The 20,592-nt window shown below is 47.6% G+C and overlaps 6 protein-coding genes across 6 annotated transcripts; 2 read left to right on the top strand and 4 right to left on the bottom strand.

Moving 5' to 3' along the window:
• Positions 1–1,968: 1,968 nt before the first annotated feature.
• On the bottom strand, positions 1,969–2,421 carry FTJAE_9449 (uncharacterized protein; the record flags this gene model as incomplete). Its single annotated transcript, XM_037356371.1, has 2 exons — positions 1,969–2,123; positions 2,178–2,421. 2 exons carry the CDS (start codon positions 2,419–2,421, stop codon positions 1,969–1,971), a joined length of 399 nt encoding a protein of 132 aa, XP_037203432.1.
• A 708-nt stretch (positions 2,422–3,129) lies between these two features.
• On the bottom strand, positions 3,130–4,311 carry FTJAE_9448 (uncharacterized protein; the record flags this gene model as incomplete). Its single annotated transcript, XM_037356370.1, has 3 exons — positions 3,130–3,482; positions 3,532–3,588; positions 3,711–4,311. The coding sequence occupies 3 exons, from the start codon at positions 4,309–4,311 to the stop codon at positions 3,130–3,132; spliced, it is 1,011 nt and encodes a 336-aa protein (XP_037203431.1).
• Positions 4,312–4,958: 647 nt separating this feature from the next.
• On the top strand, positions 4,959–5,351 carry FTJAE_9447 (uncharacterized protein; the record flags this gene model as incomplete). The annotated part of the gene is made up of 1 exon (XM_037356369.1): positions 4,959–5,351. The coding sequence occupies one exon, from the start codon at positions 4,959–4,961 to the stop codon at positions 5,349–5,351; it is 393 nt and encodes a 130-aa protein (XP_037203430.1).
• A 357-nt stretch (positions 5,352–5,708) lies between these two features.
• FTJAE_9446 (lipoxygenase 1) lies at positions 5,709–7,997 on the bottom strand (the record flags this gene model as incomplete). Its single annotated transcript, XM_037356368.1, has 2 exons — positions 5,709–7,674; positions 7,723–7,997. 2 exons carry the CDS (start codon positions 7,995–7,997, stop codon positions 5,709–5,711), a joined length of 2,241 nt encoding a protein of 746 aa, XP_037203429.1.
• Positions 7,998–9,813: 1,816 nt separating this feature from the next.
• On the top strand, positions 9,814–17,089 carry FTJAE_9445 (Nacht domain protein; the record flags this gene model as incomplete). Its single annotated transcript, XM_037356367.1, has 12 exons — positions 9,814–9,988; positions 10,044–10,967; positions 11,640–11,671; positions 11,724–12,797; positions 13,243–13,711; positions 13,762–14,136; positions 14,195–14,758; positions 14,830–14,935; positions 14,982–15,239; positions 15,286–15,719; positions 15,771–15,911; positions 15,963–17,089. 12 exons carry the CDS (start codon positions 9,814–9,816, stop codon positions 17,087–17,089), a joined length of 5,679 nt encoding a protein of 1,892 aa, XP_037203428.1.
• Positions 17,090–17,255: 166 nt separating this feature from the next.
• FTJAE_9444 (helicase-like transcription factor) lies at positions 17,256–20,262 on the bottom strand (the record flags this gene model as incomplete). Its single annotated transcript, XM_037356366.1, has 13 exons — positions 17,256–17,303; positions 17,354–17,375; positions 17,457–17,473; positions 17,527–17,677; positions 17,733–17,918; positions 17,966–18,079; positions 18,134–18,638; positions 18,685–18,894; positions 18,943–19,072; positions 19,134–19,176; positions 19,256–19,369; positions 19,420–19,961; positions 20,008–20,262. 13 exons carry the CDS (start codon positions 20,260–20,262, stop codon positions 17,256–17,258), a joined length of 2,337 nt encoding a protein of 778 aa, XP_037203427.1.
• Between the last annotated feature and the right edge of the window lie 330 nt (positions 20,263–20,592).

The raw sequence follows: 20,592 nt of genomic DNA, 5'->3' as shown, positions 1-20,592 counted from the left end.
CCGCATTGACAGGGTTCGCGTCCGGACTTCCACATTCGGTTTAACGTCGATCACCTCATCTACATTGATTATGTTAAACAGATTGAATTCTGTCAGGTCCGCATGTCTGAAGCCTCGATCTTAGATGAGACATCAATTAACGAAGCTGAAGCCACGTATTGAACTCCACTTGCGATGCGATGCGAGACGAACATGCTTCTAATTCGTGTAAGACCTGTCGACAGAGGCGGGTCAAGTGCGACAGACTGCTTCCCAGATGTCAACGCTGTGCTTCCTCACTACTACCATGCTCAGGATATGAAAGGAAGAAAAAGGTTATTTGGACCAACAGTATGGCTTCTAGAGGAAAGATGAAGGGAAAAGCTACTTTTGAGACGGTCGAAGATCATGCTCGTGCAAATATAGCTGTCACTGAGCTCTTCGCAAGTTCCCTAAGCGAATCGTATTTAATAGAGCCAGGTCTACAAGACATATCCAGAAGCTGTCGAGGTTACATACGATACTGTAAGTCACCTGAGAGCATTTTCGCTCAGCACTCACTTACAATATTGCCAGTTCATCAAGAGCTGTCCAAAGAGTGTGTCGTGTATAACGACTCATCCTTCAATCCCTTTCTTTCCCTTATGCCGTTGATGCCATTCAGTCAGGCATTAACCCATCTAATGATCTCCATCTCGGCCTTCCACATAGCGCATCGACTTGATATCAGTCAAGCCCAGCTACAGCCAGATCATAGTGAGGTAGTGCGTATAGCACTCCTCAACAAACAAAAGGCGTTAAGGTTTCTCAAGAATGAGATAAAAGTCCAGCCCGAGATGAATAGCGATGCACTAATTGCTGCGGTTCTACTGTTCGTCAATCTGGACGTTGTTGAGTTTGGTGGGCGAGGCTGGAAGTATCACCTGCAGGGAGCTGAAGAGCTCATCAGAATTCGGAAAGGGCTTGTGATAGATGATTCAGAAAAGTGGCTGCAGTATTTTGACACAGCATGTATAACGTAAGGACCCTGCCGCCAATGATGGGGATTGCCTGACTGAAAGTTCCAGGTTCGGTATACTCGGCAGTACCCTCATTCCATCAGGTTCACTACGTGTCGAACCAATGCCTTTGGGCTCAGCCTTGCTAGACACCCTTCGGCGATCCGAGCAACAGACGTGGATTGGTTGTCCGGCAGATCTTCTATCTCTGCTACATATTATGAACACACTACGTGCTGTATCAGATCATTCGAGCCACGCGGACCAAACCGTAACTAGAATTCTCGATGGCTTGGGCAATTTCTCGCCGGGTTCCTAGGCGCAAGACTTTCCAGATTCTCAGCATCATGTATCAAGATATCATCTCGCCCGGGCATACAAAGCGGCGGCCAGCATCTACGCCTATCATATCATCGAGGAGACACTTGGCCAGCCACCGTTTCTTGAACTGGATGTTTCTAAAATCACAGATCTTGGGATATCTCACATGTCTCAGATACCAGCAAACGACTTCCATATCAAAAGTCTGGTATGGCCTGCTTTTATTCTGGGCGCTGAAGCTCAAGACTTGCGTACAAGGGAAGAAGTCAAGAACATTATGCACGATATTTGGGTATCCTCATGCTGCTATAATGTTCGGACTGCTCTAGGGATGCTTGAAAGAATTTGGGAGCGGGGCCAAGATAACGACGATGGGCAGAGTTGGTTGAAATTTATCTGGGGGCAAGACGAAAGCTGGTTGTTTCTCTGAGATGACTATGGATGACGGCGGCCTATAAGGTTAAGCTTTAGGCTGTGAACACAGATAAAATGGCACTAATATGTTAGCCAAGGTCAAGTTTCGACAATCACAGTGCGTTTCGAGGTATCATTTTGGCCAAAAATAATTCTTTTATAATAGGTCCATTTCAGATCCCATAACTCCTTCATGCATTGGTCCTCAACGCCAGGCTACCCCTCTAACTCTAGTTCCTCCATCTCGAGCTATCCCCTAGTTGACCGAAGCCTGGCTAAGGTTCTGGATGATGTTGCCACCATCAAAGAGACCGTTAGCGGCCTTGGCGCGGCAAAGATCCTTTCCACGCTCAATGACGTTGGCGTCACACTCCAAGTTTGCCTGAGCGACGCAGCTAAGTCGGCCACCACCTGTGACTATTGTTAGCGACATACTATACAGTGTCGTTGAACTCTGTTACTTACAGTTGTTACCGCCGGGAACACAGCGACCGGCTTGGCCATTGGAAGCAGTGCAAGCGTCCTGCTTCAAGCTGGTGTTGGCGACACAGCATTCGCCGCTGGGAACAGGTCGGCCGCCGTTCTGACCATTCTGGCGGGTAATCAGAACAGCACTGCGAGGAGCGTTACGAACACCCTCAGTGTCGACGATGCCGGCGGAAGCAACGGCAGCGAGGCCGAGAACAATAGCGGTGATGGAGAACTGCATTTTGGATGATTGAAGAGAGGGGGGTTTTGTTGGTTTCTGGGCGATTGATTGTGATGAAGAAGAAATAGAATGTGAAATGGATTAACCGACCAGCGGAAAAGAATTGAAAAGTAGTGATTAGATGAGATTGTTGAGTGAGTACTGAAGATCCAAAGACCGACGACCCGAAGCTTGGGATTTATACTTTTCTCATGAAGCAAAACACCTCCTGCGATGCCTCGTTTGTGCCTCGTTTAGCGCTGTCATCCAAAACATGTGCGGCGCAGTATCCCCTTGCCAAGATGTCGTCTCAAGACTCTGACTACGGCAGACCGCATATTGTCGTGAGGCTGGGGAGCGTCTGCTGAGATTGGATGAGACGAACAACGCCTGGTGTTCAGGTCAAGACCAATGAAACGGTCGCAAACAGTGAAACAGGTTACATCCATCTCTCGCTACCCCTGGTCTGAGCCCGGTGGTAGCCGCTTTGGGGTTAATCCCGACACTTTGCTTCCTCCGACGTCAGAGAAGTCATAGCTGGCTATATCCACTAACCCGTTTTGAGCATGACGACAGGGGCCAGCGTTTGTCAAAACGGGTAAGGAGCTAGATCTCCAGACAGATCTGAAGTATCTCCCTGTAAGACCAAGAATTCTGGCTATTCTCTTGTTTTTAACCGCTTTGCATAATGTTTCCAACCCAGCTATTATTAAACAATTCCTTACTCGATTACAGGAAGTCGTTCAGGTCCAGACCTGACACAAGCTTGCTCAGGTCTTGCGTATATAGGCGTAGGTTATAGGGAGGCCTGAGTTCGCAACCACATCCCCAGAAAGGATATTTATAGCCAAGATAGTCGATAATGCGGACAATTGAAGTAACATTATCATAATACCAAAACGTCCTTTCCGGCTTTGCCATTGGCAGATTCAGCGTACCCATTTTACTCATGAAGACTTCCCGGAGTCTCCAAGAGCATAAGGGACAACAACCAACGCGTCCTGCTTCCAGATCGTCTTTCAAGTCATAGATCTCGGAAATCAAGTTTTCAATGATTTGGCAACGCTGGTTGTTGATCGCTTCTGATTCGGATTAGTCATGGTATCTTTCTCGCACATTGAAACGACGTACCGAAGATTTTAGCTGGTATGGGCAGAGTAGTCTCCACGAGTGCATTTGTGCTGAGTACTGCGGACACAGTCAAGTCCCTGAACCGTGCATGGTCTTGGACTATCCAGGCCATGAATAGACCAATCATTGCCTCGTCGTCAAACGGCTTCACCCTGCGAGGCAGGGGAGGTAAGCCACACCTCTGGGGTCTAGCAAATCTAGCACACCGGCGGAACCAGAAGGTCGAATCGAATAGTTCTCCCAGATCTTCATAGACGAGTGCCAGTTCTGGAAGAATGTTCGAACAACCTCGAGGCAGTCATAATAGTCGGCTATCATTCCGATCTGCGCTATGACTTCCAGACTTGGTCGTTTGGGAACGCTGGAGTGATGACCATGTATGATATCAAGAATAATAAGGAGAGCTTCGGCATCCCACTCTGATGTTTTGATCTCAAAGAGTCCTTGTTCATTTGGTTCTGACTCTTTGAATTGGCCCTGGATCATTCTTCGGAAGACTGGTGACGCAAGGCAGAGATGTTTAGCAGAGACGCGGAATACAACCTGATTTGGATCCCCGTTCTCCAAGCATGTCTGGAGAGACCTCATCTCGTCGTTCACGTCTGATCGCCTCGCCGATTCATCGTCGTCTAGTTCAAGGTATATGGGATACCCGACCCAGTCTATGCTTCCCGCTGATGCACGCTTATCAATTGACAATTGATACGAATGCGAGTTTGGCTTTTGAAGGATTAGTAGGGCGTCTGCCTGAGGATCAAGTTCGAGAAGTGACGCCTTCATGATGACTGCCTGCTTGAAAATAGTACCGTGTGGATGAGAGCTGTGGATGAGAGCTGTGCAAATAAAATGCTGGATGCTGAGACAAACAGCCTTTTAATCACTATAGGATTGTAAACAAAGCATCGAGGGAGGCTTTGAGCCACAAAAAACATATGAGAAATATAAACACATTTTACTTCTGGCCTTGCTGGCATAGAACGCCTCCCTACATCGATAATTAATTAAATACAGCTCTTTTCAAGATACTACCGGGTAAGGACCTTCGTTGGCTAATAGTGGCGCTATGCTCATTCTGTAATGACGTGCAGGGGTAAAAATCTCCATCTTGTTAGTGGCAGAGTAGAGTAGGAAAAGATGCCTGAGGCAGTCATAACAGCAGAGCAGCATCTTCCAAGACTTGTCCACTCGCAAGCTAGTATCAATCTAGAATTAGCATACTCTGTCCAACGATTATCAATGCTATTTTATGGATCTAGCGGCTCACAAGATGGGACAGCCTCGGCTGTGAAATTGTTTAAATAGCCCATGTTCCTTCATCAGAAGGGGAATTGATAACGGTCACCCTTGAACAATCACAAGTCATCTTCATCACTGCCAGAACGCGTCGCGTGTCATATTTAGCCGTCAATTAGCCGAATTCCTTCACCATGTCTACGCGTACCTCGCCAGTGAAAATCACCGAATACGCGCGACCGCGCGGCATCACCGCCCTCGTCTTTGGCGGCGCCGTATTCTCTTATTTATGCTTAGCTGGCGTCACCTTGATATCCGAAGACAACGCGATCTGGCAAACTCTCGACAATATCTCGCCGGATGGCGCAGACACGTTTCGCTGGATTGTCAAGACAGGTGTTCCGCCACTTATCGTGATACACTCCATTGAGGCTGTCGCATTTGACCGCACAATATTAATGCATAATGGCGTTCCGAGATGGGGATTGTTATGGTGGAAATGGGTTCTGAGCTGCTGGATTGAGGGGATTGGATGTTGGCAGCGCTTTGCTTCTGTTGTCAACGCCAAGAAGGCGGCGGCAAAGTAACGTATAAGAAGAGGGGATTATGGGTCTCAGACATTGAACGCGTCGCTGGTGCGAGAACTACGTAATGGATGCGTTGCGAATGTTATTGAATGATGGTTGGGACGCGCTGGAGGTCAAAGTTTCTTATCGCCACTCAAACCGTATAGTGGCATGATCTTATAAATTCTGCAAGGTCAATGACAGCTTGACAGGCATCTAGAAGCTGGTCGAGGACCAAGATGTACTTTCACGACGTCAAGCTCGATTAAATAATCACGTGCAATTGTTCATGTTCATTTCTTGATAACATGTAAATTAAGACGCTATGGAACTGGTAGTGTTGTGAACACGAAACCTAAACTTCAACACAATAGTCCGCTAAATCAAGATCGAAACAGCAGTAACCTCTGGCTGGAGAACAGGATACTCAATAGACCCAGGAGTCTGTATCGCAGAAATGTACTCAAATGCCAGACCCGCATTCTTAAGCCGACTGTAGAAAATTTCAGCTGCATCCTTGATAGCCTCCGAGTTCAGCTCCTTGTTTTCAGTAATGGTGCGGTCCTTGTTAACGTTGTACAGAGACTTGGCATAAGTGATAAGGTTATATCGGTCCTCGACCTTGAAACTCAACAGCTCGGGAAGTTGCGCAGCGAGAAGCCAGTCCTTCCACTTGGCGTCCTTGAGGCCAATGGGGAGAGCATCGGTGAGGTGCTGCTCGGTGTAGCCTTGGAGATCGCCGAGGGTCTTGGGCAGAGGGGTACAGAGAGCGGGGGGCTTGGAGGGGACGAAGCTGTAGTAGTAGTCTTGGAGATAGTTGACAGCCGTGTGCTGAGGTGATGCAGTGTGAATGCACATGGTTACAGCGTCGATGAGCTGATCGACGGTCTTGATGGTAGGGAAAGATGGAATCTGGCCACTGGTCTGAATCTCCTTACACCAGTCCGCGATACAAGCCTCCTTAGCAACGACATCATCCGAAGTATACTTCGTCTCAAGAACAGACTTGACAAACTCCCTGATAATACCCCAGAGAAGATACATATCAGTAGCGTAGGGATAATTGCGGTACTTATCACCCGTCTCGCCCTCAATGTCCAAGCCTCGCTTCTTGAGATCGTTGGGAATGTACTTATCCTGGAAGTTGAAGTTCTTGTACGACCAGTTCACCAGTCCGAAAGCGCCGACCTTGGGATCAGGCTTAGGTCCAGAGGCGAAACCGGAGATACGAGCGATGACGAGGGGGACGAGAAGTTTGCGCGCAGCGTCGTTGAGAGCAAGGGTTCGGAACCAATGTGGGCTGAGGATCTCGTAGATTATGTGACGCTCTGGAATGGTTCGGTTTGTGGCGACGATGATGGCCTCTTCGACCATGTGCGTGTCGACGAGATGGGTGGCGACCTCGTGTCGTGCCCAGTCAGCGGTTTGGGCAACGGTCTTGGCGTATCTCCAAGGCCAGTCGTCCTTCTCGGCGATCTTGCCCTTATCATCGGGGTTCAATCTCTGGTTGAAGATGGTGATAGAGTTATCGAGAGTGCCCTTGTAGTCAAGAGTGATGGCCAAGGGGTGAAGGCGGCCGTCCTCGTGGAGCTGGAAGACAACGACTGAGGCGGCAGCATATCGATAGCTGGGCTGACCGTTGGGATCAGGGTTCGGGATGGTGTTTTTGAACTCCTCATCGTTCCTGACACCAGTGGCCTCGCGGAAGTAAGAATAATCCTGTATCAAGATATCCTTGCCCTCCTCGAGCAGCTTCTTCACCGCGTCGAGACCTTGCTTCTCTGCCTCGGCAATGTAAGCCTTGATCTTCTCAGCAGGAGCAGTCTCGATGGTCGATGGGTTTACGCCACTGAAGTGCTGTTGCGCAAACTTGGCATCGGAGTACCAATCATCGTGCTCGCCCATGTTTCGACCCTTCATAATGTCTGCGTTCTGACTTTGCTTGACGCCATTGACAACAGCACCATTGGGCTTCGCGGTCTGGTCAGCATCAGAGTCGGCCTTTGGCTGGTTATCCTTGCTGTACTTCTCAACGTCGGCAAGAGTTGGTCCGATATAGGGACCATCTGTCGATGAGAGTTCCTCGGGAATAATGAATGAGACCATGCGAGCAAGCTTTTGGACGAAGCCAACCTCTGTCATGTTAAAGATCAGTCCGACGCCGTCTTTTCTGGGTCCTCCATCTGCACTTTGTTGCTCATCCTTAGGAAGGGTGTCGGTTTTCAGATGAGGGGGATAGGCATCACTGGGATCACTCCATTGGTAGGTTTCCTGCTTGACAGCGAGATCACGCTTGACGGGGAAGATGGGCTCAAAGCCTTGAGTGTCGAAATGAGAGGCGGCACTAGTCAACATCAGTCAGCGACTATCAAGACAGGAACGTGTTGCTTACGCTTCTTCGAGAATCTTGTATAGCTCCGTCAAAGCTAAGCGAGTGCCAAAATAGGTACCAGTCTGAAGACCCTTGCGGGCAACAAGCTTGCCATCGAGAGCGCCAGTCTTGTCAGTGTTGAGGACGATACCCTGTCTGAGAAGCTCATTCAGGAAGACGCCCTTGTCCCAGACCTCGAGAGGATCGTCCTCAACAGCATAGTTGACCTTGGAGTTGAGAATCTCATCCAAGGTCAACTGAGGAGGACGAGGTGCAAGAGGAGGTGCTGCTGCCATGGTGGAAGATGTGCTTGCTTAGTAAAGAGGAAAATGGAATGATGAGAGGATTGAACGATAGATGGATGTGGAAAGTGAATAGAGATTTCTGTTGATGCCCCGCCAACGACTCTATATATATATTTTACCTTTCCATCTCGCTCAGTTCACGAAGATGGTAACTCTTCTCATCAGCGTGGCTCATAGCCCACGATTACCCCTCAACCAACATCGTCTTGGCGGTTAAAACGAATAGTCTAGATCAGTAAGCAGCATGCTGGTCAACACGAGTCTAGAATGTGCCATGTTTCGGATAAGGACCTCAGCTCGCCACAAGAACAGAGCTATGCCTTTCAGCCAGCCACGGACTCATAGCTACATCTCAACAAAACATCAGGGTTCGTGAAGGAACACAGCCGGGGGTTAGTTAGCTTCGGCAAACGAACAGATGGCCCCAGACCACGCGGCCCGAGCCCGTCTCGAACTAGCAACATAAGCGCCCAGGGCCATTCGCCTTACCAGGCACCAATGCCGAGACGACAATACCTGCTCAAACTATTAACTGCAGTAAAACAGGTTCTAGCTCTGAGCGGGTAAGCCGATGCATTGAAAGTGCCAATCTGAGTAAGCGTTGAATTATGGACCCAGCTGAACGCTCTCACAGGGGAACGATGGCAACTGCGCAAATGAGCGGTGAGCATTTGGTCATCACTGAACATACGCTTGGAACCAGATCTAGGCTCTGCTATGGCGCAAGCGATCTCAATTGTTTCAGTTGATCCTACTAGTTCTGATGTTATCGTCTGTAAAACGCTAGACCATTCTATTGTGGCTGGCTAGTAGCACCAGAATTGGCGTTAACTAGTGCGGCTCCAAGTCTCTGAGATGGCTAGAATAGGCTACGTGGCCTGTGTGCTAGGAACAAAACGGCGGGACCCGCAACTGCATGGACTATTTGGTCTAAACGTACGTTCTATGCGTCGTTTTACGCAAGGTTGGTCGTGCAACCCAATCACGGCTCAGGAAAAGGTGCTGACGTTCAAGCTAGGTATGTGTGTCTTGAATTTCGTCACCAAGCCACGTTATTATCGCAATGGCGATAAAACCATCCCTGCGCGCATCAATCCAATATTCTGGATTTGTTTCTTCCGCTTCGCCAAGTTGGCTTCTTGGAGTCAGGTGCTCTAAAGACCCCTGCATGCAGCAAATCGGGTTGCATGTCAGCCTCACCACCATACAGTAATTCCAATGGAGTCCCTGGACTTGTTAGGCAGCCAAATTCTTGATCAAGACTCCGCATAGAGCTGAAAATCGAACCAGTCCTGTATACGAATATTACGTGTATGTGCCATTGGAGTGGTAAGATTCTTGTTGACTAGCGTGAATAATCCCTGATGATATCAGTAGCGCAATATGAGACAATTCGAGGATGTGCTGCACGAGGACTCAGCCTCTCCTGTCAGCATGAGTAATCTTGACATCGCTATGGCTAGCTGAAATGCAAGCTGATAGAAGTTTGGTGATAGAAATAAGTCTGGAACATCATTCTTACTCCCTGTCTCGACTACGGGATTACTAGTGGTGGATCATAGACACCGGAACGCCTCGCTCGACTTGGCGGCGGCCGCTCTAGAACAACGTCCCGACTTTTGCGATTATTCTGTTGAATTGCGAGCTGAAAGTTGGCAGATACGAGTGAGAGTCAGTAGTCAAGTCTCTCGCACTCAGTACCTCGGCGCCATCTTCATCTTATCCTCAAATATCTGCTCTTCTCGCATTGATCTCACTCCCAGTCAGTTTCCCTATCATCTCAACCTGCTTACAAACTACCTTCACAATGTCCTCTCAAGTCATTTATCCAGCCACTGGTGTGACCAGCACGCCAGACCAGACATCTAAGCCTGCCCCAAATGTTTCATCAACTGAGACTCAACAGCCAAAGGACCAGCTCCCTCAGGACTTGGTAAATGCTATGCAAGCAATCTTTGGCAAGCACCCTGGCTACCGAACAAGTAAGTCTCTCGAGATAGTAGACGATGATTTAAAGCTGACGATATGAACTCGCAGCCCATGCCAAAGGCCTTCTCGTCGAGGGCACCTTTACACCAACAGAAGAGGCCAAGACGCTCTCCACAGCTGCCCACTTCAACAACCCTTCCACCAAGGTGATCGCACGGTTCTCTGTTGGCGGCGGTCTTCCTCATGTTGCAGACGTTGCAGATGGTGCTACACCCAAGGGCGTTGCCATCCGCTTCCAGATTGACGAGAACACTCACACTGATCTCATCAGCCACTCATTCAATGGATTCGCAACCCGCAACGGCGAAGACTTCTTGACCTTCCTCAAGCTGTTCGGCGCTGATGGGTTCACCGATGCGCAGCTCAAGAAGGCCAAGGCTGGCGGCGGAGACTACTCCAAGGAGCAGAAGGCTTATGACCAAGCTCACGCTGCTTTTTTGTCTTTCCTTGGAAACCCCGAGCACAAGTCTGCTGCTGTCTTTGTGACCTCTGAGAAGCCTAACCCTCATAACTACGGCACTATCACATATTACGAGCCCAACACTCATGTTTTCACCAACAGAGACGGCAAAGTCACAAACGTCCGCTATCGTCTTGACCCCGCTGATGGAGAGCACCTCTACCCCAACAAGACTCCTGAGGATAAGGAAGTGCTTGCGAAGCTAGGCAACGACTACTTGGAGGATGATCTCCAACAGCGCTTCCCAGACAAGCCAATGGTGCTTACTATCCAAGCGCATATTGCCGGCCCTGATGATGTTCTGGACGATGCTACCATCCCATACAAGAGCAAGACGTTCATCCCTGTTGGCAAATTGGAGATCAACAAGGTATCGGATGATAATGCTGCTAAGCAGCAACAGATCGCATTCAAGCCTAACCCTGAGAAGGGCGGTATTGAGGGGATCAAGTCGTCTAACGACCCATTGATTCAAGCACGAAAGGGTGTTTACTGGATCAGTGCAGATCAACGTAGGCATGAGAAGCAGGTTGAGTAGAACACTGTTTACGGACAGTGTTATGTCGAAAGCTAGATATATTATTCACAGTCGAGATTTAATGGCTGAGTGTTTAATTCAGCACAGAACCGGGCCATCAGAAGTGTATAAATGCTTTTAAGTGACTTCAATGGCCCTGATCGGCTTAGCCCAATGGCGGCCCGCAACCTTAAGCTTAGTGGCAGATGAGCGCAGTTCATGGTACAAGGCATCCAGCCATTCTAAACACGAAAATTGTTTCCATAACTCACGTCTTTGGGGCATTTTAATAGTGGCGTTTCCGGCGAGAGAGACGGTAAAGAATATACAAGATAGGAATGAGAAAACATATTGAATAGTAGTTAGTAAATCATCATCCTTGCTTCTACAGCGATGATTCCGCGTTGGCTGCAGCCGCTTTGACATGCCTTGCATTAACAGAGGACAACGGAACAATACAGCTAAAACTTCGGAAAACCTTCGGCCGATGAGGTATTTATGATCGATGAGAAGATTTCCCCCGCAATCGAGGCTTTCCATGACAATGAGGATCCGCTCTTGCTTATCTGCTCGTAACATTTTCGGCCCTTCAGCACCTGAATTAGCATGGCGACACTAGCGTATCCTATGGAGTGCCCTTGCTGCGAATCCACTCTTCATTCACTAGATGACCTGAAAACACACCTACGAACTCGCCAGGTCAGTGTGTTCTCTATTCCATGTCGAGGTTTCTGACTCTGTATAGTCCCAGGTTCAAGCGCTCGAGGACCTGCTTTTTCGTATTATTGAACGAACAGAGCTTAGTGCCTCTGAGGCTATAGAGGGTACACAGACGACAGACACCACGGACACAGGATCCGATGAGACGGATTCTCTGTCAGAGACACCTCAGCTAAAACGAGAACCGGTGACACCGGAGGATAACCTCCAGGTCGAGTCTGACTCCAGCCACATCAGCGATTGTGTCATCGATCAGTCTGAGAAGGACTTCATGCAATTGCTTAAGGATGGAGACCCGCAGTATATCGATTCGTACAGAGTATCTACCGAGAAACGCTGTTTCGAATTGCGTGTAGCTTTTAAAGAGAGAACTGGACAACTTGTCTATCATTGGATTCCAGAGGCCACGGTTCAGAAGTTTGACAATGCTGCTGTTTGCACATACTGGCACGCCCGTGTGGGCGCTGACGGAACGCCTGCAGGGCGCCCCTACGACGAAGTCGATCTTCAAGTTCTCAAGATCGTTGGATACAAGGACAGAACCCAAGCAGACTTTTGGGTTCAGACTGTAGGAGATCCCGTCCTCCACCCTGATCTCATACCCAGAATCGAAAAATGGTCAGAGGATCCAGAGGAACCAGAAGGGAAAGCCTTGTTCCGATACAGGCCTACATACATGGCTGTTGCCGAAGTGCGGAACAAATGGCCCCGCCAATACGAGCACTGGCTGCACAGGCCAAAACGTCGAGAGGATCGCAAGGCTCTCCAAGTCCTCTATGGTCACCGAGAAAACCCAAACTACCAGCGATTTGAAATCTCCAGGCTCGCTTTCAACTGGGCTCCGACATGGTGTGACGAGAGAGTTGTTCATAAATCGCACCCTTTTGCTCTTATTACCTATTACAAGAGCGATCCAACTGTGCGAACGGGAGGGGATAGCACCTTGCTGATTCCACCCAGACTTTTTAAAATTGTGCGATGGCGGAGGGATGAAGACGGAGAGCTCCTTTTTACCTACCAGAAAATCGGAGAGTCTGAGCTTGAGGATGACTTAGAGGAGAGAGATCTAAGACGTATGCAAGAGCTTGATAAGAAGATGCTTAATGTATACAGAAAGAAAAATAAGATATAAGGGTATAATTCTTACACATATTAATATAGGTTTTAAATTATAATCTATTATTAATAGCTAGTTCTTTTATAGCTAGTTCTTTTATAGCTTAAGGATACTTTAGTTATAGGTTCCAGTAGGTAGAAGGTCAACTACAAAACTCAGTAAACCATCAGTAACAGAAGGGACTGTCCCTTTTACTATTTTATTTAATCGAATAAAATGACTCAGTGCCATGTCAGCATGCATGATATGCAATTAAAAGTTTTAAACCAACAGTTGTCGATTATGCCTTGCTCAGCCTGATTCTGCCGCCTCATTTTCAACCCCCGCATCGGTTCTTCGCCTAACTTGTTTCCAAAGAGTTGCTTATCTGACAACTTCAAGTTGTTCATTCTTATGCAATTGTTAAAACGGAAAAATAATGACTACTACGCAGCGTGCCTTCGAAGCGGCGATGCTTAATTTCAAGGACAAGCTCAAAGGCCATAGTTTCTATGACCAAATTATTCAAACGACTAGCATCGAGCAAGTCTACCAGGACATCGAAAAGCTTCAAGAAAAGCAGGCAAAGTCCGGCCGGCTTCGCCATCTGTCTAAGATTGAACCGTTCCTAGCTCGACTTCGCGAATACAGTAGTGTCGTTGAGACGTTTGTGCAAGCCAAGCCCGACATCCTAGCACTGATATGGGGCCCGATAAAGCTTCTCTTGCTATGGGCCGACGTTCTCAAACAGTCATTCGATGCTCTTGTGAACGCATTGAAAGAGATCGGAAATGCCCTGCCTGACTTTTGCGAACTGGCCGAAATGTTTGCCGGTAACAATCGTCTGCAAGCCTTACTGGTGCTGTATTTCCGCGATATTCTTCACTTTTACTTGATTTCTACCAAATTCTTTAGTATGCGCCGTAAGTTTCCCAAGCTCCTAATCCTATCATCCAGGTTAACAACAAAAAAGGTCTCAAAGTTATGTTTGAGATGCTCTGGCCAGGCCATAAAGACAGGATACAGGTCGTAGTAAAACACATGACAAGCCATCGCGACCTATTCAGAAGAGAAGTTCGCATGGAGGAGATACGAAGAGCAGACGAAATGCGAAACCGTGAAATGCAGCATTTTGTGCAAACAGAGGAGAATAACATCGCACAAGAATATGCGAGTCACCGGACCCATATCTCACCTAAGAGCTACGATGGTGATTTATATCGTTTTAGCGAATCTGTTTGCGATGGAACCGGGAAGTGGCTCTTCCGGGACGAATCATTCCAAAACTGGCTCGCTGGTAAAGAGAAGTCAAAGCCTATTCTGTGGCTACGTGGTATCCCAGGAGCTGGTGAGCATATAGTTCTAATCGAAGCCAAGAGATATTTACTAATTGACTACTCTTATAGGAAAGACGCTGCTCGCAAGTAGCGTCATTAAGCACACTCAGTCATTGAATGGCACCCATACCGTGTTTGCATTTCTCACATACATGGACTGTCACATTTCCGCGCTCTCTATCCTCCATTCATTAATCTTCCAGTTAGCCTCTACATCCCTATCTCTAAAGACAATGTTATGCCAATCAGACCTCCAACACCTTGGAAGCGATATGAAAATTGCCAAAACCCTTTTTCAAACACTCATACAAAGTGCAGGCGTCGTTCGAGTCATCATTGATGGCTTAGATGAGATCGAATCTAAACAACGCTCAACGCTGATCAACGAGCTCGTGAGACTAAGCGGTCAATGTGAAGAGTGTCACATCATGTTAAGTAGCCGTGCCGAAAGCGACATCTCTCGCGATTTGGACGGCAAGACTACGGATCTACAGGTCGACAAGAATAACGCTGGTAGTATCCAGGTTTTCGTCAACCGAACTATGGGAGAATGGTTCAAAGAGAGAGGCTTCATTCCAGAAGTGCAAGACCAGCTCCAGGGCTGGGCTGCACCACTAGCATTCCATGCAAAAGGTTTGTTCTTACTAACCTGTCCGACAAGCAGCCCCAAAAACTTATCATAAACATCTCTGACCTGATGATAGGAATGTTTCTTTACGTTAAGATTATTTTCAGGATAATATACTACATCAACGATATTGAGGACATCCAAAATGAACTCGAACATCTCCCGACATCGCTAGAGGAGGCGTATGTGCTTGCCTCCTATGGCTGTTGTTAAACTAATAATCCATAGTTATGGCAGAGTTCTGCAATACATCAACTCTCCCAAGGACCCACAAAGAGGGAAAATCGCTCGCTCGATACTTGGTTGGGTTGGATGTGCCCCGACACCAGTAACACTGAAAGAAATCGAGCAGGCATTGCTAATTGACCCCAAACTCCCTTTCAAGCTACCAAAGGTTAAAGCGGGAGTCAATGTGGTACAGATCTGCGGCCCGATTATCGATGTAGTGGATGGTTATGTCCAATTCGTCCATTTCACTGTTCGAGAGTAGGTCAAAGGAAAACACACTCTGTCAGGGACTAACACCAATCAGATACATCTTCAACTGCAATGTTCCGAACTCCATCTCTCTCTCTGAGACAACACTTGATTTGGCTATTCGCTGTCTGGTGTATATGTGCCAGAACCACCACGACCCAGATCTCACAGAGGATGAAATTGACGCCAACATACTTTGGGGGGCATATCGCTTGCATCACTTCTCCTCAAGCTGCTGGCTTGGCTTGATCTACGGGTATTTAACTTTGTCTGGCTCACAAGCCATACCCGATACGCTTATCGATCAGCTGAGAACACTGGTCGAGACACGATCGTCAGATAAGTACATTAAGAGTAACCAAAGCAAAAGTTCTTTACACCCAGCAATTCTGGGCCTGGAGAATCAGGAGCCTGCTCTGGTAGAGATGCTGAAGGGTAGTGACGACTTTCAGACATCATCGTCTAAGTCGGAATTTCGGATCAACAATAGTGAGTTCGTTAACCATGAGATCCGGTCATAATAATTAACCCGATAAACAGCGGAGCAGTGGTTTCATAGCAGCCCGCTTTCTCTTCCGGAAATTTCAGTTGCTCTCCATGAGCGACTGGATTTCCTCAATGATAACAATCTTTTCGTTACGAAATCACTTTCTTACCATTATGGACCCAAGTACTTCAGATGTGGGTTTTTGGGCTGTCATTATCGTCATTACGGCTTTGAAACGAGGTCAGCTCGCCGAGCTCACGAAAAGAATCACCAGAAGCCATGGAACTGCAACTTCCCAGGCTGCCGATTCGCAACCCAAGGCTTCATCTCACAAAAGATGAGAGATGAGCATTTAGAAAATGGCCACTCACATGTTGTGGATCCTGGCATGTCAACAAATACCCGCCTTCAAAAGATTGGAGACCAAGAACTCCAACCTCTGATCTTTGATCTGATTGAAACCGACAGGGTGGAGATTATTACGGTACTGATGCCTCGGTTGCGCAACTTAAATCGATTGGTGCAGACAGAGATCGCCATCCATGCTGCCAAAATGGGTTCCCATGCAATCCTACAACTGTTCAAGGACTCTGGTTTACTCACCGGAGCATTCTATACACCCAATAATCTAAATTGGTTAAATTTTGGTGATTTGGCCCAGATGGCAATACGATGTGACAGTGTCGGCTTGTCCAAAATTATCCTATGCTGGGTCACGACACTGCACTTGTCAACATTGTCAAGACATGAAATCATCGACTTTCGAAAAGCAGTAAAGAAAATCATCAGAGCCATAATAGAATTGGAGTCCGAGGATATATTTGAGCTATGGAACCCAATACTAGCCTCAGGACTTGGTGTTAAGTACAACACCGTGCATGTTGAGAAAATGTTCAAGTCTCGAGGTACTATAGCTACCACTGACAATATCCCGGGCCGTGAACGTATTCTGCTGAGGATTTGGGAAAGGCTCAAGGTATTCGATACACTAAAAGCGGAAGAACGTGACACAATTCTTCGCAACATCGCCGATTCTAGCTGTTCCATCAATCTGGCGCGTTATGCCATCCAACATGGCTGCGAAGTTAACGGCAAGGCCCAGGAGTACACTCCAACAGCCTTGCAATTTGCAGCAAGAAAGACCACACAACAAGCAGCAGATCTCATGAAGTTCCTACTTCTTCAAGGAGCAGATCCCAACATGGGGGTGGCGAGAAGAAGGGAATTGGCAAAAACCATGATAAGGGACGAAAAGGGGGCAGGAGAAATCTCAAAGTGGCTCGGGCTGACTTGGGACGAGTTAGTTGAGAAAACTACAGAGGAACGCCGAAGAAATAAAGAAAAGGAAACCGAAGGCTCCCACAGTGATTGAGGAATGGGTCGAATATGAAATATCTTGTGTTATATGAAAACCGGAGTTCTGATTTGGAACTCCATTTAGCATTTACATCTTACTTCCCCGAGCAATCATATATGCAGCTAGTATGCTGACTAAGAGTTTTGTATTGAGATGGTAGGCCTTACAGTTGGTGCTCAGATCACACGCCACGCACGCAGCGTCTCTGAGTGAGCCATTGCTCAAGCTTCTAAAGATAGTTAGTTCAGGGTCTCTTTGCCTTCCTACAAGCCTACATACTTTTGAAATCTCATCGTCAATACTATTGCCAGTAGAGTTATCATTGATACCCCACGTATCCCGAATAAGCCTTATTTTTTTAACTTGAATGCTTTGAACATACTAGCCTACGGCGTCAGACTATGCTTGGCACTAAATGGGCTCACCGAGAGAGGTAGAGGGATGTTACTAACCTCCTCGATTGAATCGGTAGTAATATACTTGGTAGCAGTGACGTGCCGCTGCTGACCTATTCGATGAACACGTGCAATCGCTTGCTCTTCGGCCATGGGGTTCCAATGAGGCTCAAGAAGATGCACATGATTCGCCGAGGTAAGGTCAATGCTAGAAAGTGGTTATAATGTTAGTATTCGCTCAAAGTAGGTGTCTAAACACTTACCCTTCCCCGCCACTCCCGAGGGTGGCTAGCATTACAGTACAGCAAGGGTCATTTGCAAATCTAGACAGCGTCTTCTCTCGTTGTTTGATGGAGGACTGGCCATCAATCCTCTCGCATAGGAAACCAGCCTGTAAAAGCGCATTCTGAACGAGATCGAGCATCCTCGTCCAGGAACTGAAAACCACGCTGATCAATATTAGCGACATTTGTATGCTTTTCTTCTGTTTAAATACCTCTTCACTGGTGGTGTCACCGCCTCTTCCAAGTTGTTCGCTTGTTCCAACCGAATGTTGTGTATCAATTTCTTCACCTTCGCAGACGGCGGTGTCTGAAGGTATGAGCCAATACTATCATTCGGTCCAGGTATCGTCTGCAAATTTGCCCCTTGGGATCTCTGCAACCTCCACGTTTCAATGTCCGAAGTAGGTAAGAGGTCCTCTCCATGATCGCAAATTCGGCGGAGATTGTGAATCAGAGACAGGATATTCTTCTTTTCCCTACCCGTCTTTGAATTGCTGGCAGGGTCAGCAGCGCTTTTGGCGGCTTCGGATTCAAAGAAATCGTAAAGGTCGCGGTCATATGGATGCAGGTCACCCTTTTCTTCGCGAATTGTCGGAGGCGGTAGTGCCTGCGAAATGCTAGATTTCGTCCGGCGGAGACACGTTGCTTCAACCAAGATTCTTAGCTTTCGAAGGCCTTCCTGTAGATTATCTCGAATCGGATGGGATATCCAACGATCGAAAATGTCCTTGGCATGGAGAGGCTTCATCTGTATGAAGGCCAGCAATGCCCCGTAGTTATCGATGGAATTGACGATAGGAGTTCCCGTGAGACACCAGCGCCTCGATGACTGGAGCTCACATGCGGCCTGAAATACTTGAGTTGACCTGTTACCGATACGATGGGCTATGTTCATTAAACAAATGAAAGGCTATGAGGAGACAATACTGACCTTCATCTAGAACGACGCGGAACCATTTCTCTGTGAACAATGGACCTTTGTTAGACCAGTCAGACCTTAGGGTCTGATACGTTGTCAAGACGATATCATTGTTTCGGAACTCCTTGGCAAGAGTCTGCCTACCAGTACCATGATAGACAGCAACACGGATCTGACCCGGTATGATATGGTGTTTAATCTGGGCTTGCCAGCCAGGAATCACTGCTCACTATTAGTGGAAGCCTGGTACCACGTCTCCACGGATCGTACTGCTCTTGGGTATGACAACCAACGTTGTCGACGGCTCAGAACAAATCCCTTGGGCTTCCGTGTCCCTTAGCGAGTCCAGCGACCAGCAAATGAGGGAGAGTATGCAGAGCGTTTTCCCAAGCCCCATCTCCTATAAGCCAAACCTAGTCAGCTGCGTGTTAAGCAAAGCCAGGGAGCGAGGGTCATCTCACATCAGCAAGAATACCTCCAGCACAAATAGGCACAGCATCGGCCCTATGTCCAGTTATTCTGTGACAATATTCTCTGGTTCTTATTAGACGCCAATCTCAAGCATCTCGTTTTGATGCCATACCTGTGTCCGTGAGTGGATGCATCCCGTGCAGCAGCCCATAGCGAAGGACATTGAGGATTTTCAAGGTTGACGCACTCCTTCTCACTCATCACAGTGAGAGCTTTGAGCTGATAGCTAGATTCTATTAGTTACTGATGGAACAAGAAGGAGACGATTGTGCGCACTCTTTCAGATGAGTCTGTAGACGCAGACTTGGTTCAGTTGTGGGTCGGATGGAAAGGTCAGCCGCTGTATCAAAAATACCAATGAGCTGACCTTTCTTCTTCTCGTCCAAGGCCAGAGAAGAATTAGATGTACTCTCGTTGTATTCGATGGCAAGATCTTCCAATTGCGGCATACGAGATCCCGGGGTAATGAGGTAATGTGGATTGAAGTATTCCATCTCCAGCTCAAAGTATTCGATGTCGTGGGGTGACGGATGTTGGAGGAAAAGGTCGTTGTTAGATAGTAGGTCTCCAATTTGGGATGCTTCTTCCATGTAGCTGGATATTACAACTCGAAGCGATGCTGGGGCTGTCAACAGAGCGCTGAGTTTTACCGAAGGGCGGTGTAGTAAGTCCGATGGAAACGAGGCGTTAAGGATGCCCGCGTATTCCCCCGTCTCTGCCGTATTTAGCTTGATGATACTTCCACACTCTCGCAGATCGATTGGGGTTTCTGACTCTTGCCGGTCCTTGAAGAATGACGATGTGGCCTCCAAGATTATCTGTTCCAACTCAGCGCCCGCTTGAGGTAATCATCTTGAAGCTCACCGTTCCGAGGCAGACATGGCGAGCTGTCTCTTGAGTCAGTGCCTCGCCTTCGATATCAAGTCTCGCTTCGTCTTTGTTTTCTTCGGTAAGTTCTAAGATGCTGGCCGAGAACCCGTTGTCGCACGGGAGCTGAGGGAGAGATTCAGAATCTGACAACAGAAAATCATCGACATTATCACAAATAATGTCGGGCTCCGGTGATTGCAGACGAATCCTTTTATAGGCACGTTCCACGTCTTGGTTGTCCACATCCATTTTCAGGACCACAAAGTCAACTTTCTGTCAATACAATTTGATGAGATTAAATGAGAGCACGATTATTGGGATGCAGCCTGAATTTTGAGAACGCCTTGAAAAAACGGCAGCCCTGTTTAGCGCCTCGTTGGTGCACAGCCACAACCAAGTACGCCTCGGCGTCAAGTGCCTTGAAACGATTGGGCACCTACTAGATAAAGCGTCGACCAATAAGAAAGACAAATTGAGATAAAGAGTACCTACTTATAAATAGTCATCTAAGGGAGATTAAGATATATAGTAAGTGCATTTATAAGTATAATATAATATACTTTACTTAAAGAATATAAT

Source organism: Fusarium tjaetaba (assembly GCF_013396195.1).
Source record: "Fusarium tjaetaba strain NRRL 66243 chromosome Unknown NRRL66243_c0000215, whole genome shotgun sequence".
Taxonomy (NCBI): domain Eukaryota; kingdom Fungi; phylum Ascomycota; class Sordariomycetes; order Hypocreales; family Nectriaceae; genus Fusarium; species Fusarium tjaetaba.
Note: the sequence above shows the minus strand (reverse complement) of the source record. Positions and strands in the feature narration are given on the sequence as shown.